Below are 18,433 nucleotides of genomic sequence, written 5' to 3'. Positions count from 1 at the left end.
TCAGAACTCCTGATACGAGGTCTCTGAGTTGTCAGTTAACATCCAGGAGACCTGTTTTGTGGGGTAGCAGTATTTAATGGTTGAAAGTCAATCTCTAGAGTGCTACTCAGCTTTTCCAGCTCTGTCTTACTAGCTGTGACAACTTGGGCAACAGATCTAACTTTTTAAACATGACTCTGCTGAAATACCAGCAGAGATGATAGAAGTAGCCAAGAATTTACTGGGAGGATCTAGAAAATGACTATAAAGCCCATATTACATATTCAGGAGTTAAAAATATGCTACATTTATATATTGCTTTACAGTTTTCAAAACATTTCTACATATTTTCATTCATTCATTTAACAAATATTTATCTTGTGCTATGTGCTAGGTACTATTCAAGAAAATAGGGATGAAGTTAAAATAAATAGGTCATGGTTAGTTAATGAAATTGATTAAAACACATTTATTAGCCTCAATGAGTTTACATGCTCTTAGGATGAAACAGACACCAAATAAATACATGTAATATATAAAACAGTGAGATAGGGATAGTGAGTTTGGGGGCCGTGACCTGCTTTTCAGAAAAGGTCTCAATAAAAGGGATATTGCATATATAAATGAAGGAGATGAAGAAATGAATCATATGGATATCTAGGGAAAGAGTGAAGTATGGGCCTAGGCAGTAATAATCAAGGCAGTGTTCCTGAGACTGGAGTATTGTGGGAAGAAAGAGGCCCATATGGCTGGAGCAGAGTGAGTTAAAGGGAGGGTAGTGCAAGATGAGGTCAGAAAGGTAACAATGGTGAGGGCTGGACCATGTGACAACTCTTAAGGCATTCTGGTGGTTGGACTTTTATTTAGAGTGAAATATGAATCCCCTGAAGGCTTTTGAACATAATCTCACTTAAATTTTAACCAGACCTCTTTGCCTACTTTGTTGAGAACAGACTGACATGGGGCAAGGGTGGAAACCAGGAAAGCAGTTAGGAGGCTTTTGCAATAATCCAGGTAAATAATTATGGTATAAGATGGGGAAAGTAGTGCAGATGCTAATAAATATTAGATGATGGCTTATAGAGAGGGTAGAGATAAAAGTATCTGTGCGTGTGTTTTATGAGGGATTTAAGAAAGTAGAATCAAAGTTGACTTCAAGAGTTTTTTGGCTGAAGAAAAAAACTAGGAAGATGAAATTGATGTTAACTGAGATGGGAACAGCTTACAAGACTGTGGGTTATGAGAGGGTGGCTGACCAGTGGCTTTGTTTCAGATGTGTTAACTTAGAGATGTCTGTTAGGTGGAGATATCACATAGGAAGTTGGATGTACAGGTCTAGGGTTTCTTGGAGATTTCAGGGCTGGAGTAAGAATTTAAGATTTGAAAGAGTGTACAAGGTCTTTAAAGATGAATCTGAATGAAACCACAGGGAAGTAAGTAGAGAAGAAGTCTACTTACGAGAGGGACTGAGAAAATGGGGAACAACCAGCATGATGTGGTTTTTGAAGCCTAGTGGAGAAAGTGTTTCTAAATGAAGAGAGTGATCAACCAACTGTCTATAAATCAAGTAAGTTTAGGACTAAAGATTGCATGAGATTAAGCAAGCTGAGGAAGTCACTGAGGACAGTTTTCATGAAGTGAGAAGAGTGGCTTCAGGAAAGAAGAGGAGGGGGGTAACTCTCTCAGTAGAAACAACTCACTGGAGAGTGTTGGCTGCAAAAATAGCCAGGGTTGGAATAGGAGTTCAAAGTGTTTTTGGTTTTTATTTTTTAAAGTAGAGGAAATCATAGTGTATTAGTCCATTCCTGCTGCTTATAATGTAATACCGGAAACTGGGTGATTTATAAAGGAAAGAAATTTATTTCTTATAGTTTCTGAGGCTGCAAAGTCCAAGGCCCAGGGAACACATTTAGTGAGGGCTGCTTTCTGGGTGGTGACTGTCTACTGCAATGCAGGTTATCACATAGCAAGAATGTCCTGTGCAAAAGAGAACTAACTTCCTCACTTACTCTGCTTATAAAGCTGTCATAACCATGCACATGACCACCCATTAAACCTTCAATGGATGAATCCATTTACAAGGGCAGAATCCTCCAGATCCAATCATCTCTTAAAGCCCCCACCTTTCAAATACCATAATTGGATTTCCCATCCTTTTTAGCACTGTTACAATGGGGATCAAGTTTCCAATACATGAGCTTTTGGGTGACACATTTACCCATAGCACATAGTATGTTTATTTTTGATGGAGGACAACCAGTAATGAAGGAAAAACTGAAATGGAAAAGTGTAGGAGCATTGTCTTTGAGAAAGTTATATGGGATGAGATCCAGGAAATGGAGGGATTGGCCTTTGCTAAGAGCAGAGTGGGCTGTCCCAGGGATCAGCAAACTCCTTCTATAAAAGGCCAGATAGCAAATATTTGAGGTTTGTGGGCCTTATAATTTTTGTCATACCACTAAACTCTGCTGTTATAGCACTAAAGAAGCCTTAAACACTGTGTAACTGAATGGGTGTGGATCTGTTCTAACAAAACTTTATTTATAAATATAGATGGTAAGCCAGATTGGCCTATGGGTCAGAGTTTGTTGATCCTGGTCTATAGTATTAGGAGAGAAGGCAGCATATATGGGTGCACACAGCAGTTGGCGGGTAGATATTTAAATGCTATATGAGTTACCCTTCTCTTATTTGGTGAATTATACCAATTGATTTCTAGATGCTAGATAAGTTGTGAATTATTAGCACAAAAAAATATTTGTAATACTTCTTTTTCCTTTTAATGTCTGGCAGTAGTGATATCCCACATTTCATTTCTGATATTGTCAAATTGTGAATTCACTTTTTTTTCTTGATCACTCTAGCTAAAGGGTTATCAATTTTATTGATATTTTCAAAACTCTAGCTTTGATTTTATTGTCTCTAAATATTTGTTTATTATCTTTTTTGCAGATTTTAACTCTTATCTTTAGTAAACTTCCTTTCTACTTACCTCAGTTTTAATTTTGTTCTCTTTTTGAATACTTAAAGTTGGACTCAGATAATCAATTTTAGATCTTTCTTCTTTTCTAATATGAGCATTTAGAGTTAGAAATTTCCCTGCAAGTACTGCTTTAGCTTCAATTCACAAATTTTGGTATATAGTATTTTCATCTTTCAGTTAAAAATATTTTAAAATTTCGGGCCCGCCCGGTGGCGCACTGGAGAGTGCGCCGCTTGGGAGCATGGCGGCGCTCCCGCCGAGGGTTCGGATCCCATGTGGAGACTGGTTCCCTCTCACTGGCTGAGCACGGTGCGGGCACAACACCGAGGGTTGCGATACCGTTTCTGGTCCCCGGTACGGGCGCGACACCGAGGGTTGCGATCCTGTTACCGGTCAGTAAAAAAAGACAAAAAGGAAAAAAATATATATTTTAAAATTTCTTTTGTGATTTCTTCTTTGGCCCGTGCAGTCTTTAGAAATGTGTAGTTTGAATTACAAATATTTGGGATTTTCCTAAGCATCTGAATATGATTGCTTTCTAATTTAACTTCATTTTTGTCAGAGAATATAGTTTTTGACTTCAAACCTTTTTATGTTTGTTGAAACTTTTTTTTAATGGCCCAGCCAAGTGTATGCCTCCTGATAACCATACCAAGTGCACTTGCAATGTATATTTGTCATTGTTGTGTGTTGTGTTCTGTAACTATTGGTATAGTCAAGTTGGTTGATAGCACTTTTTAAATCTTTTATCTCTTTTGTTTAATTATTATTGTTATTGATGAGAAGTGTTAAAATTACCAACAATTATGGAATTATGCTGCAGATATTTTGAAGGCCTACTATTAGACAAACACATCGACAAATTTATCTAAAAAGAAAAACAATAAATCATGTTACTGACAGATTAAATTTCAGGATATACAGTTGATGTAGTTGTTTCTACTCAGCATATCTTTTTCTACTTTCTTATTTTTTATTATTATGTTCCTCCAAAGGATTAAACAAAAACAATCAGTTTGCCAATCTCTTTCTATTATGGCTCATGGTTTTTTTATTTTCTAAAAGTTAGGAGAAAAAACATAGAGCATAATGTAATTAATTTGCCCCAGAATCATTTTGCTTTTTTAAAAAAGTAGTTTTGTATTTCTACTTTTATTTTTCTCTCAGCCTTTTTGATTTATATTTCCCATTGTTAACAAACATTAAAGCTTTCTCTGTGAATTTTAGTTAATGACTTTTGTCTTAAGCTATTTCTCTAAGTATCGAAGTAACTATGTGTATTCGGGTTCTCCAGAGAGACAGAGCCAATAGGATATGTATATGAATATATGAGAAGGGATTCATTAGGGGAATTTGCTGAGGAGTCCCATGATAGGCTGTCTGCAAATTGGAGACCTTAGGGTGCCAGAAATGTGGCTCAGTCCATGTCCAGAAGCCTCAGAACCAGGGAAGCCAATGGTGTGATTCTCAATCTGAGGCCAAAGGCCTGAGAACCTGAGGGCGCTTCTGGTGGAGGTCCTGGAACCCACAGGATAGAGAGCCTGGAATTCTGATGTCCATGAACAGGAGAGAAAAGTGTATCCCAACTCCAGTGGATAGAGACAGACATTTGCCTTTTCTTCCAATTTTGTTCTCTCCAGACCCCCAGAAGGTTAGATGGTGCCCACCCATACTGAGGATGGATCTTCTTCACCTAGACCACTCAGACGTCCATGCTAATCTCCTCTGGAAACACCCTCACAGGCACACCCAAAAATAATGTTTTATCAGGTTTTAGGTATTCCTTAATCTATCAAATTGACACCCAAAATTAACCATCATACTATGCAAGTAACTGTGGAAGTAACTTTTTGCAATATTCTAAATAAACTTTACTATAACATTTCCTTTTCCTACATAAAATACTTTATTTACTGCTAAAAGGAATACATTTTTTCTAACATATAACTCTCAATTATATGTATAAAAAGATTAGTAATTGAGGTCACAGTTCAGAGCACTAGTAGACCATGCATGCATAAATTTTCTTTTTCTTATATTATTTTCTTTATCTGGAGCAATTCTTCAAAATCTTTTTGATTACAGGGACTTCTTTTGAAAATGCCAAAATATATTTATGGATTTCCACATGACAGTAGTTTTCCTTTTAGTATCATTTGACAAAAAAGTTATAGAATGACAATTTGCTAATATAATTTAGCAGCATCTTTGTTTTATTAATCACAATATCATACATACCGATTTGGTGATGAGTTTATCTCAGCATGAGATAAATTATTTTGAGTTTCGACAGTCGTTGGTATTTGGACACTTGCAGTTTTTCCTTAACCTGCTCTTTTGGTTCATGGCATTTGCCATACTGACTCTACTTTTCATTTCTTTTCCTTTTTTTTTCACTCTCTGTTTCTTTCTTCTTTCTTTTCTTCTCTAGTTCTTGGTTTTTCTCCTTTTGTCAATACATTCTTAGTCTATATGCTGTTAAAGAATTATTTTGCAGATTCTTCCTCTGAGATTAGCTGGACAAGAAATCTCTGGTCATCCATGGACAATAATAGAGGTTACTAAATATATCTTGAATAATTGAGATGATTTTATCGCTATACAATTGTCTGCATGTTGAAGTGCTAAATAACTTTAACCATAAATCATTTATAGAAGGTTTTGTTCAATTACTCTTTATATAGGTTATTTACTGATATTTTAATTTATACTATTTGTTAGCTTTAACATTTAATAGATATAGACCCTACATCTATTGGTAAGATATTGATATCAATTTTACAACATTTTCCTTCCTTTGAAATCTAGGCTTGATTTATTTTTATTCTATGGAGGAAAAATTCTGACAGATAAGGTCCATATAATTTAAACATGTTTTAGAAGTATCTATACTAAGAAATTCTGGAATTTATTAAAGAGAAGCATGGAGTAATTTATTAAGAACATACATACCCTTATGAATGATGAATTTCACATTTCTTTTATTGGCTTATAATTTATTAAAATTCAGATAGAATTTCACTATGCACTATTTAACAATGAAGTAATTCATGTGAAGGCTATGTTAAGGTAATGCCGAAATATCTGTCCAAAGCAGTAGTATTTGCTCAGATTTTTTTCTTTTAGGATTAAAAAAAAGCAAATAAATGTTTTTTTAATTGTAGTGTGATTTCCTAAAGATAAGGCACATAGTACATGTTCACTTTCTGCTCCTCCTTAACTTACCTTCATTTCTATTCTTACATTGAAATGATAAAAATCTTAATAAAATTGACCATCCTTGTTTCTAGCTTAATGTCTGGAGTTGTCAATACCTCCCTTTCCACGCAAAACCTACGAATGTTGTGTTGCTCCTTTTAAAGACAGTTCCTTCATCTGCTCCTTTGATTCCCATTTTCTTCTTTTTTTTTTTTTCTTTTTTGTGACTGGTAAGGGGATCGCAACCCTAGGCTTGGTGTCACCCGCACCGCGTTCAGCCAGTGAGCGCACGGGCCATCCCTATATAGGATCCGAACCTGCGGCGGGAGTGCTGCTGTGCTCCCAGCGCCGCACTCTCCTGAGTGAGCCACAGGGTCGGTCCTTGATTCCCGTTTTCTGACACCCACTCATATTTACCTCACAAAGTCCTTTCCCTTTCTAACATGACCTCCATTTGAATGATATTGTCTAGTCTTTAATTTCCAAAAGGTTCTTTCAAAACTTCAGGTGCACTGCTCTGTGTCATGATCATTGGCTTTTTGTTTCTTGACTTTTATCTGACCTTTCAGTGTTTTCCTACTAAAGTCATCCTCTGTTCTATAGACTCCTCTTCCCATATTATATTGCTCCAGTCATTCTATTCAGAATTTTGTCTCAATCTGTTTCTTCTTCCTTGAATCAGTAACCAAGTCTTTTAAAATGTTTTCTCTAAAATTCTTTCACCTCTATCCTATCACAATGTAGGCCTTCATTCCCTTATGCTTTGTTTCCTCAACAATTATTCTTCCCCCCAGTTCTATTTTGTGTATCTGTACCAGAGTAATGGTACTCCAACATTATTTCAATAATTTCATTCCTCTCCCACTAATTTAAAGTTTCCTAATATTCTCTACCAAATATTGTATAAAAATATAGTCTGACATTATTCTCTATTTCTCATAAAAGTTTATAATATATAAGGATAAATATTCAGGTAAACACCAAAGTAAAATTTGATAATTCTAGGTTTTGATAAGCATAAAATGTGTTAGAGACACAGAGAATAGTGTCAATGTAGTCTATCCTAATGAATTAAGTAAGGCTTGTTTTTGATAGATTGATGGATTGACTCATAAAATTTGGCAAAGAATAGAAAAATTGATTTGGAAAGATCATTTGCCAAATTAATGCCCAGGGGTATTATTAATTGTAGTTCAGGGCAGTAATTGGCAGCATATTGGATTTTAATGTTACTTTGTACTTACAAGTCATAGAACATTGAAACCTACATATACTTTTAGAATATAGTTCTCTTAATTAATTCAAGCTATTGTACATCTAGTATTCTTTCCATCTGCAGAAGTTATTATATTTTGCTGAAAGCCTTTCTTTCTGGTAAAGATTATGTTATGCTCTTGAACACACAAAAAAGCTTGACACCTTTGAGAAGCTTCTAACATGATACAATTGACAGAAAATACTAACACAGTCCTCACCATTTCAAAGGAAGAGCCATGTGTACACCTTTAATTATTTAGTACTTCTCAGAGGTGGTCACATGTAGAAGAAAAAGAGTACACTCAGCCCAGTAAGTGAGACGGATGCACAGAGCCGAGTGAAACTTGCTTCCTACTTGACTTAAAATGTGTCTCCCTTGACACAGAATGAGGTCCTTTCTGACCCAGTGTGCTACTGGCAGCCTTTGCCAACAGATTGTGTTTCACCATCCTTTCTCCTGAAAATATGAAGGAAGGGAGAAAGAAAGGAGCATGGGAGGGAGGGTGACAGGTGGGAAGAGAAAAAGAGAGACATGGTGTTGTAATTCTTAGGAGTTTTACAATTACCTTACTTAATTTGACATACGACGCGTTACCTTTCCGTATATGCTTAACATTACATAGGACAGAATTTTGTTTTTCCTGGAAAAGTTGGCAGCATTTGTTTCCTCTGAAATAATCAAAAATATTCTCTATTTTGTCTTCTTAGATTTATTTTTATTGTGAACCTTACCAGAAAATTGCCTCATATGTTCTGTTCTTGTTCTGATTTAGTTGTTCAGGAAGATAAAATTCAGCTCTATAACTGAAATCTATCTAAAAACAATCAGAGAGCTCTGTGGTTTCCTCAGAGATGCTCTAGAATAGTTTTAGATATCGTTAATATTTAAAACAGATACAAACTGTGTTTTCACAGCTTGGTTTAAATGTCTATTTATGGAATGCTAAGTATTTACAAATGTCCTCAACTATAATCAATCACCCTTATATTAAAAGTATGTATCTATTATTCCTTCTAGTCTTTGAGCTTTAAAGGGATCTGATGAATTTTTCATGGTCCAAAGAGTGACAATTGCAGCACACTTCCTAGGGATAAAAAGCAACTGTAATTCCTCTTTCTGTTTCTGTAGGTATCTTCTCAGTGCTCAGCTTGGCCTCGGAGTGCACCACTCTTGCTGCTGAACTTCCCAAAGTATCCTATGTGAAGGCGCTCGATGTTTGGCTCATTGCTTGTCTCCTCTTTGGGTTTGCTTCACTGGTGGAGTACGCTGTTGTCCAGGTGATGTTGAACAACCCCAAAAGAGTTGAAGCAGAAAAAGCCAGAATTGCTAAGGCTGAGCAAGCAGATGGAAAAGGTGGAAATGCAGCTAAAAAGAACACTGTGAATGGTACAGGGACTCCTGTTCACATTAGCACTTTGCAGGTAGGAATGAAATTATCCAGTAACATGATTTTCCTCATCCTGTACAGGGTGAGGAGAGAGATACTTTGCTGTGTGTGTGAAAGTTTGATAAAACTGACATTCATGTGTTTTTCTCTCAAGATGAAAAGGAGCTGAGTACAATATACTTTTTGGAGAATGTACTTTTTAGAAAATATTTAAAACACTTAGGTCAAATACCACTTAGGAAAAAACATCAAGGCCTTATTAAAATTTCCACTCAATTTAAGGCTACAACTCTGCTTTGATGGTGACTATTGAATGTGGAAATCTGGCCAGGACAAAGACCCCTGTTGTTTCTCATCTGATAGCCCTTAGTGAAACACTGAGGCCTGCTGGGGCAGCATTGGCCTTCTGCCAGCCCTGAAAACTTGGGGGAGCCTGTGCTCTTGATTTAATCACCCACCGTTCCCCATCAGGTTACAGAGTTTTGTACAGAACATGTCAGGAAGGCTACTTGTTTATTGGATATCTGGCCCATAGGGAAATTATGCCCATAGTCAGGGATCTGTCCAGCCCAACAGTGAGTGGCTGAAGAATTGGGTAGGGTTTCACCCCTTAACCTTGCCTTGTCACTTGGTCATGAATCTAAAAATAGTGGGCATTGCTTCTAGACACAGGTAATGATAAGTCCCAAGGCAACAGGCTGCTTTATGGGTTAAGGTTAGCTGTCCACTTACCCCAAATTGTCCCTGATTGATACCTTCTAGTTGGGAAGACCAGTCAACTGGAAGACCATTTCCATTGAGCTAAGAATGGTAAATTCCACAAGATACTAATAGATCCATACCCTCATACAACCTTGAAAATCTCGCCTTCTCTGCTTGTATTGTTACCCTCCAATACTCCATCAGTTTTCTGACCAGCACCACTCCCCCTACCTATAATGCTTGACAAGCATGCTTCACATGTAGTTCTTAGATACAAAAGCAAATGAAATCTCCTTACAGGGTGCTGCTGGTGGCCTTTTTTCTTTTCCTGTTAAGTTATAAGTTGTTAAATTATTTATACTCATATTCTGAGCTTGAAGTCAAGACCCTCTGCAAATCATTAACTGCCACCTTGATGGAGGCTTCTTCAGGCCTTGTATCTCTTTCACGCTCTAATACTCTTCATAAAGAATAAGGATAAAATTTTCATTAATGCAGAGCTATTGTGGCCTTAAATAAGTCATTTCTTTGATACGTCTTTTCCTTCCATTTATACCCAATATGTTTTTATCATTATACACTAAGTGTGTATCTTGTAGACAACGTATAGTTGGCTTACGGTTTTTAATCTACTCTGCTACTTTTTAATGTTTTAATTAGTATATTTATATCATTTATATTTCATGTAATTATTGATTTATTGATATAGGGCTTTAGTCTACATTACATTTTTTGTTTTCTGTTTGTTCTGTTTTTTTGTTTCTCTATTTGTTTTCCTCCTGTCATGTGTGTTGCTTGAACTTCTTTTTAGAACTTCACTTTGAGCTCTCTGTGTTGTTTTTAGGTACAACTGTCTATAACTTCCTTAGTGGTTGCTGTAGCTATTATGCTATGCATATGTAACTTATCACAGTCTACATATTCTTCATTTTACCTATTTGTGTGATGTGTAAAAACATTATCTACCTTTTTTTTTTTTTTTTTTCCTTTTTGTCTTTTTTCGTGTCCGGCAACGGATCGCAACCCTCAGTGTCGCGCCCACACCGGACCGGGACTGGCAATGGGATCGCAACCCTCGGTGCTGCACCCGCCCCTCACTCAGCCAGTGAGCGGGAACCGGTCTGTATGTGGGGTCCGAACCCTTGGCGGGAATGCCGCCGCGCTCCCAAGCGGTGCACTGTAGCAGTGCGCCGTAGCAGTGTGCCACCGGGCCGGCCCCAAAACATCATCTACCTTTGTATCCCTTTTCCTTTTTCTGTTTATAATTGTCTTCAATATTTCTTTTGCATATATTTAGAACCACATTAGACAGTGTCAATTTTTGCTTCACTTTCAAATATAATTTAGAAAAGTCAAGAGGAGAAGGTAAGCTTATCTATATTTTTGCTTTCTATGTACTTTCTTTCATCCTGATATTCCAAGGTTATGTCTTTTATTATTTGCTTTCTGCTGTTTAGATAATTTCCTTTATCCATTATTTGGAGGAGGTCTGCCGGTGACAGATTCTTTTAGTTTCCGTTTATCTGAGAATGTCTTGATTTCTCCTTCATTTCTAAAGGCTATTTTCTCTGGGTAGGTTTCGGATTGTGGGGTGACAGATGGCTTCTTTTAGGATCTGACAAGTGTTGTGCCACTTCCTTCTGGCCTCTGTGGCTTCTGGTGGGAACTAATCATTCTAATTGCTTTTCCCTATAGGTAAATATGGCACTTGTCTCTGGATGCTTTCCAAAAATATTTGGAGGGGAACTTTAGTGATCAGAAGTTTAATTATGATGTTTCTTTCTGTGGAGTTGTTTGGGTTAATCTTGTTTTGGGTTTGTTCATGATATTGAAAATGTAAGTTTATGTCGCTTGCCAAACTTGGAAAGTCTTCAACTTTATTTCTTTCAGTACTTTTTCAGACTCGTCCTGTTTCCCCTCTCTTTCCAGGACTCTGATAACACAAATGCTAGATTTTTTATTATAGTTCTACATGCCTGAAGTTCTGTCCATTTTTTCTTTAGTCTGTCGCCTCTCTGTTATTCAGATCAGATATTTCCCAGTTCACTGATGCTTCCCTCTGCCCCCTCCACTTTCCTGTTGATCCCATCCATAAGCATTATAGTTTGTTTATTGCATTTTTCAGTTCTAAAAGTTCTATTTAGTGTGTGTGTGTGTGTGTGTGTGTGTGTGTGTGTGTGTAAGTATGTTTTGCTGGGAATTTGTATTTCCTTACCCAGGTTTTCTCTTTTTTTGTTTGTTTCAAGCATGTTCGTAATTACTCATTGAAGCATTTTTATCATGGTGCTTTAATCTTTCTCTTGCTTTCTGCCCCTCCATTTACTTCTCCCTGTCTTTTACCACTTCCTCATTTTTGCAGCTCACTAAGTCCTCTCTAACTTGAACCTTGGTTAAGCAATCTGGAAACAGAAAGTAAGGAAATTCTACAGAACAGGTGCTTTGCTTCTAGTAATGCCATAATCAGCTCCATTTTCTGGTGTGTTCTGGGGCCTCAATAACTACAGAAATTCTCTAGTAACACAGAACATCAATGTGCGAGTGATCTTGGTATCTTCATATATTTCATCAAGTAGGGTATTGATGAAGGAGACTAATTAGAACCACCTTTTTAGAGCATTATAGAACATATTAAAGTTATTTATAAACATGGATATAAAGGATAAGAGGAGTCATGAAATATTAGACTCAATTTTGTTATTTTAAATTTCTCTTTCAAGAATTAAAATAATTAGCCAATGAACATATTTAAGTTCTACATTTTAATTCTGTGTTTTTTGGCTGCTAAAAGAAACACGTTTGTCTAGATTCTGAAATTGCTATGACATTTTGCTACAAAATTCATACAGTGATGCTTAGAGAATTTGAGTTGACCAGAAATTTTAATCCCTAGAAATAAATGTAAATTATTCTTATTCCTTATAGGATGAAATGCACTTTCCCAAATAAACATTGTACCCGTGTAATATTTGTATCCTGAGATAGGCTTTAAAAATGGTAATAACTCCAAAAATAACTTAGCTTTAATGTACACATCAAACTTACATCAAATATAACACTTGATAAATTTATAAGATAATGACTCATGAAAGAAAATATAAAAATGGAAAATATAAATTGTTGCCTTTTTAATTACAGGGATTTTGCTGTGAAAAATATAGTTTTGTTTTCAAAATGCATTTGTTCCAATGTATTTTGCTTTTCAAAACAAACTTTGCCAAATACTTTCAATCAGATCATATGTTATTTATTTTTAGACAAAATAACAATAGTAATTAATGGAAGCATAATGAAATTAAGATTGTAGAAAACTTTCAAAGCTGATTTTTTAAATAATATTATGCTTTCTAAAGAGAGTTATGATAAAAAAGGATAAAAAGATAAATAGTAATTTTTTTAATCTAGTTTTTAGTATGAGGTTTCTCTAATTTGTGGCCTGCATACAATACTATGTCATTATACATATATAACTGGATTTTCTTTTTTCCTAAAGGCAGTGCTTCTTCCCTAAAGGCAGTGCACTTATTTGTTTGTCCCTCATATACTTTTTTTATTCAACAAAAATAGTTGAGGACGTACTGTTGTTAACATCACCCTATTTCCAAAACCCTATAAGTGCCCTACACAAAAATTTTATGAATTTTTATTTGAAGAAAATGGTACCCATGACCACAATTTTAAATACATGAGAAAATAAAAGCTGCTATTCATACATAAATGACACAGTTGTTTACGGTAATGGTATGTTTTTAAAAATAAGAGTTTATTTTTTTTCTGTTAAAAAAATTATAAATATTATTTTTTGATTGACAAATCATAATTGCATACATTCATGAGTACAATATGTTTTGAATGCATGTATGTATAGAATATACAATATGATGTTTTGAATGTATGTATACAATGTGGAATGATTAAATCAAGCTAATTAACATATCCATCACCTTACTTACCTATCATTTATTATGGTGAAACATTTGAAATTTACTCTTAGTTATTTTGACATTTTAACTGTTTAAAATCATATTTATATTGTATACTCTTCTGTACTTTCATATATATATATTTATATGCTAGTAAAGTATAGAATATATTAAAAATAAAAGGAAAGTTATGGTAGTGTAAAATCTCTGATGAACGGGACAAGAAGAGACCAGCCAACTGGTTAATGAATCATAACCTATTTAAGGAGCTCTGAGGACTTTTCTTTTTTCTTTTTTTTTTTTTTTCCTTTTTGTCTTTTTTCGTGTCTGGCAACGGACTGCAACCCTCGGTGCTGCGCTGGATTGCAACCCTCGGTGCTGCGCCCACCCCTCGCTCAGCCAGTGAGCGGGAACTGGTCTGTATGTGGGATCCGAACCCTCAGCGGGAGCGCCGCTGCACTCTAAAGCAGCGCACTGTAGCAGTGCGCCACCGGGCCGGCCCGCTCTGAGGACTTTTCAGTAGGGAACTTAAACCTCCTGTTCAGTTGTGTGACATCATTAAAAATTACTTCTGTAGTAGAGGTTGTCTCCACCACACACACACACACACACACACACACACACACACACACACACACACACACACACTCCTCCACTCATTTTTAATACAAGAATCTTCAAGTACATCTCTGAGAGTGGTTTTAATGAATTAAATGACTAAATACTTAATATGACCAATTCGAAGCTTTTTGGAGTGCTTTTTTATGTTGTTGCTTTAACATCGAAAAACTGTTCTTACCAATGTTTACTACATTTAAATAATTTCTCTAAATAAACATAACAGTTTATATCTACATTTTTAATAATCTGTGTAGGTAAAATCATAGTCATTCAAATTGTTGGCAGAATAGAAGGATATGGTTATATAAATAAAATAGATTAGGAAACTCAAAGTATTTATGTGTAATTTAGGTTATAGTATAATAATTTGGCCACTTGCTTAGTTATTTATAGATACTAAAACCACACCTAAAGGCGTGTAAAAAATATTGTTTATAGTAAATGCATTTCTATAGTAAATTATTTGTTCTTGTTCATGAAAAAGTAAAAATAAATATTAAGTTATGCTTCCTAAGTTTGTAGTCAGAAGCTAGAGTATTCCATTGTTTTGATAAGTGGATTCTAAATCCAAGTTAGTGCATTTAAGTCTTTGTAGTGGTCCAGAATTCTAAAGGGAGGAGAGGCTGGGATACCAAGACAGTCCCTGATTGGAAAGATTGCCCTGACAGGTGGAGAATAATGCAGAAATTTGACAGGTAGAGTCCGTTCTCAACTTGTATTTCTATCAAAGTAGTGATTTACTCTTTACAGAAGTTCGCTGATATGTGGGAAGACTGACACAGTCCTCAAACAACACTAGAAAACTCGAGCTTTAAATGTGGTCTTCTGTCTGGAACAATAATAGGGAAGGGGTGTGTGTGTGTGTGTGTGTGTGTGTGTGTGTGTGTGTGTGTGAGTTTGTGTGTGCATGTGCACATGTGGTGGTGGGGCTTAGGTGGAGGACTAACTTCTGAAAGTCTTTTAAATATTCAATCTTGATAATTTAAATTGGGCAGGAAATAGAGGCCTAGAAGTGTATCTGCGTGTGCGTGTGTGTATGTGTGTGTTTATGTGTATATATTTCCACAAATCACATTTAAAGAGTTTAGATTTTAGTTACTACCTTTGTTCACTCTCTGACTCCATTTATGAGTCCCTCTTTTTTGCAAGGCATTTTGCTGGACATAGTGTATAAATTGATAGGCCTAAAGCCTGGACCTATGTTGATGCCATTCCAATGTAGGTATAGCTCTTTCAGGCCCAGCTGCACCTTCAAATTGGCCTACCGCAGCTAAAACAAAGTCCCATCAAACCAAAACAGGACTGTGTTTCCATTTGGGGTATTTTATAATGAACATTCTCTAAATAAGTCAACACTGGTGTTTCACATCTATTTTTTTCTTTTTAGTATGAAATATTTAGAAGCTCCTCAGATCCCATTCCTGCTTATCAAACATTTTTGTGTACTTTTCTACAATTATGTTTACATAAACATCTTTTTTTTTTTTCCTTTTTGTCTTTTTTACTGACCGGTAACGGGATCGCAACCCTCAGTGTCGCGCCCGTACCGGGGACCGGCAACAGGATTGCAACCCTCGGTGTTGTGCCCACACCGCGCTCAGCCAGTGAGCGGGAACCAGTCTCCACATGGGATCCGAACCCTCGGCGGGAGCGCCGCCGTGCTCCCAAGTGGCGCACTCTCCAGTGTGCCACCGGGCCGGCCCCATAAACATCTTTTTAAAGGATTCTTACGTGATAGGATTTTACACATATGTATACGGTATAAAGCATATAATAATAAAACCAACATTTGTATACTAGCTTGAAAATATAACGTCAATATATGTTCATTATTGGAAAAAAAATTGAAATAACTTAAATGTCTAATGAGGAGAGGGAGTGTGATCGTAAATGCATTTTGACTTGCATTTTCACTCAGTGTGTCTTGGGTATTTTTGCTGTCCACTTCTGAGCACTGCCATCTATCTCTTGCGCAGGAAATACATATCAGTGTTTGTCCAGATAAAGGATAATCTCCTAGTACCTAAAGTACTGCTGGGAATAATTTGTTTTATTTATTGCATTAGGCATATTATTTTTACTAGCCCTAATCTAGCAAATGTAAATAGAATCTACAGAACTAGTCTATGTATTTGTTATACTAATCAAACAAAATCTAGAGTAACTATAACATGCTAACAATGTACAATGACATGGTTTCCTTTTTTCAGTAAAAACTTAGCAAATGTCAGTAGTGAAGATTCCAAATGTGAATCACAAAACTCAGTAGTAATAACAGTGAGGAAATTAAGCAATCGAGACATGAGTTCACTTCTCTGTGGCCTTTTGAAATATCAGTGCTATTCCAAGGCACGGGGAGTTAGCCTGTACCTTTAACCTTTCTAAGAGCATTTCTGATTGCTAGTGAGTTCAGTGAGAAGTATTTTTACTTTTATTTTATTTTGTAGATTATAGGGAATTGATCCCAGTTTAATAATTCAGAAATTAGTAACTGAGTAATCTCTGTAGCATGTGGTCCAGCTGAAGTATTCATAATTCTTTTGTTTTCCCTGAGAAAACAAATTAACAATTAACCGTGGGCTAATTCAATTTTAGCCAAGAAATTGGAGATAACCACCACTAGTAAATCTTTGCTTAATGATGATTGCGTTCATCTTTTATTTTTTGGGAATGTGGTTTAGAGACACAGTCTGTCTCATTGGAGGGATAAACACCTCAGTCATTTATAAACCACCCTATTTGGAAATAGGATTGGTAGGGAAGTCAAAGGTTAGAAGTAACAGAAGATTTCTGTAATCCATATATTGTAGTAATATCATGTGTTAATATCACTGTTGTTAAAATCGTGCTTAACTATTGGAGCAAGGATGGATTTTTATTTATTGGTCTCCCAACTGAGAACTCTTATAAGCCTCATAGCACCTAAAATAAATGTAGATCTGTCCTTTGATTCCTTAGCATAAAATAGCCAATCAAGATCTATTCTATGACATAGGCTTTGTTATTTGGGCAACATTTTAGAGTCCTAGATGCTCAAGCAATCTGATGTTTTAATCGTTTGACTATTATCTCTGTGACTTCTTTGAGACATGAACAAAACCCTCATGTGGAAACTAGCAATTTATAAAATATCCTTTTGAAGGGGTGTGTTTTACAACTAGAAAAATTCTAAATACATACTGTCTTTAATTTTTATTCTCAGGTTGGTGAGACCAGGTGCAAAAAAGTTTGTACTTCTAAGTCTGATCTGAGATCTAATGACTTTAGCATTGTTGGAAGCTTACCAAGAGATTTTGAATTATCCAATTATGACTGCTATGGAAAACCGATTGAAGTCAACAATGGACTTGGGAAATCTCAGGCAAAGAACAGCAAGAAGCCTCCCCCTGCCAAACCTGTTATTCCGACAGCAGCAAAGCGAATTGATCTTTATGCAAGAGCATTGTTTCCTTTCTGCTTCTTGTTCTTCAATGTTATCTATTGGTCTATATATTTATGATAAATCTTTTCCATTTGTATAAAATAAAATCTGATCTCATTGTGACCAGCCCCATTCATAAATGCCAGTCTGTGAAAATGTTTGCATTTTCGTAGCAATATATTGCCATTTTGGATGCTATTTGATTGTAATAAAAATGTGGCACCTTAATTTTGAATGGCAGCATGATCTTGTAATGTCCATGCTCTAATAACGATGTATATATGTATAGGCAAAATATTGCTTTAAGAATAAATGAAGGATAGGCATACTACATAATATAAATCCAAACAATTATCTTCAGTTAGTGCGAACTACAGATACTTCAGATAATTCTGATAATAAAATGATGTGCACGCTGAATCCTGTTGTCACCATTCTATTGTATGTAGTATTTCAAATTTCCTTCCTTGTAACTTTCAAAGAAAGTCATCTTATTCTTGTATGATTTTAGATGATATTATCACAGATTAAACGAAGTTGTATTACATATTATTTAAACGTTGTAAGTAGAAATATATCAGTTATAATTATGCAAGCTCTGTGGAGAAATAAAGTTCAAAAAATTATTAATTTGTAAAATCAGCTCATTTTAAAGTGTGCCTGTGCCATTAAAATACCAGATAATAAAACACAATAAGCATTTTTTGAAACAAAGGGAAGCCTGTATTTACATAAATGCATACTGAATTCTGGCTTCTTATGAAATAAAGGATAAATTCTTTGATTAAATATTTAGGAAAAATATTCTACTTAATCCACTTTAAAACCTACATACATTTTCATGGATTTCATTTGTTGGGACAGAGTACACAAAAGCATTGTGCCTCAAAAGGAATAATACATAATTTAAGTTGGAATGCAGAAATAGACAGGTGATTTCATATCATTTTTATATCATTTTTCA

The 18,433-nt window shown here is 35.6% G+C and overlaps 1 protein-coding gene across 1 annotated transcript in view; it reads left to right on the top strand.

Moving 5' to 3' along the window:
- Positions 1–18,096, top strand: part of GLRB (glycine receptor, beta) — a gene marked incomplete at its 5' end in the record, with an annotated part of 49,645 nt that extends 31,549 nt beyond the window's left edge. The window contains 2 exons of the mRNA XM_008588507.1: positions 8,547–8,839; positions 17,251–18,096. Coding sequence (XP_008586729.1) covers positions 8,547–8,839; positions 17,251–17,547 — 590 coding nt within the window. The remainder of the gene's footprint in view (positions 1–8,546; positions 8,840–17,250) is intronic.
- Between the last annotated feature and the right edge of the window lie 337 nt (positions 18,097–18,433).

This window comes from Galeopterus variegatus, unplaced genomic scaffold (genome assembly GCF_000696425.1).
Source record: "Galeopterus variegatus unplaced genomic scaffold, G_variegatus-3.0.2 Scaffold4866, whole genome shotgun sequence".
Taxonomy (NCBI): domain Eukaryota; kingdom Metazoa; phylum Chordata; class Mammalia; order Dermoptera; family Cynocephalidae; genus Galeopterus; species Galeopterus variegatus.
Note: the sequence above shows the minus strand (reverse complement) of the source record. Positions and strands in the feature narration are given on the sequence as shown.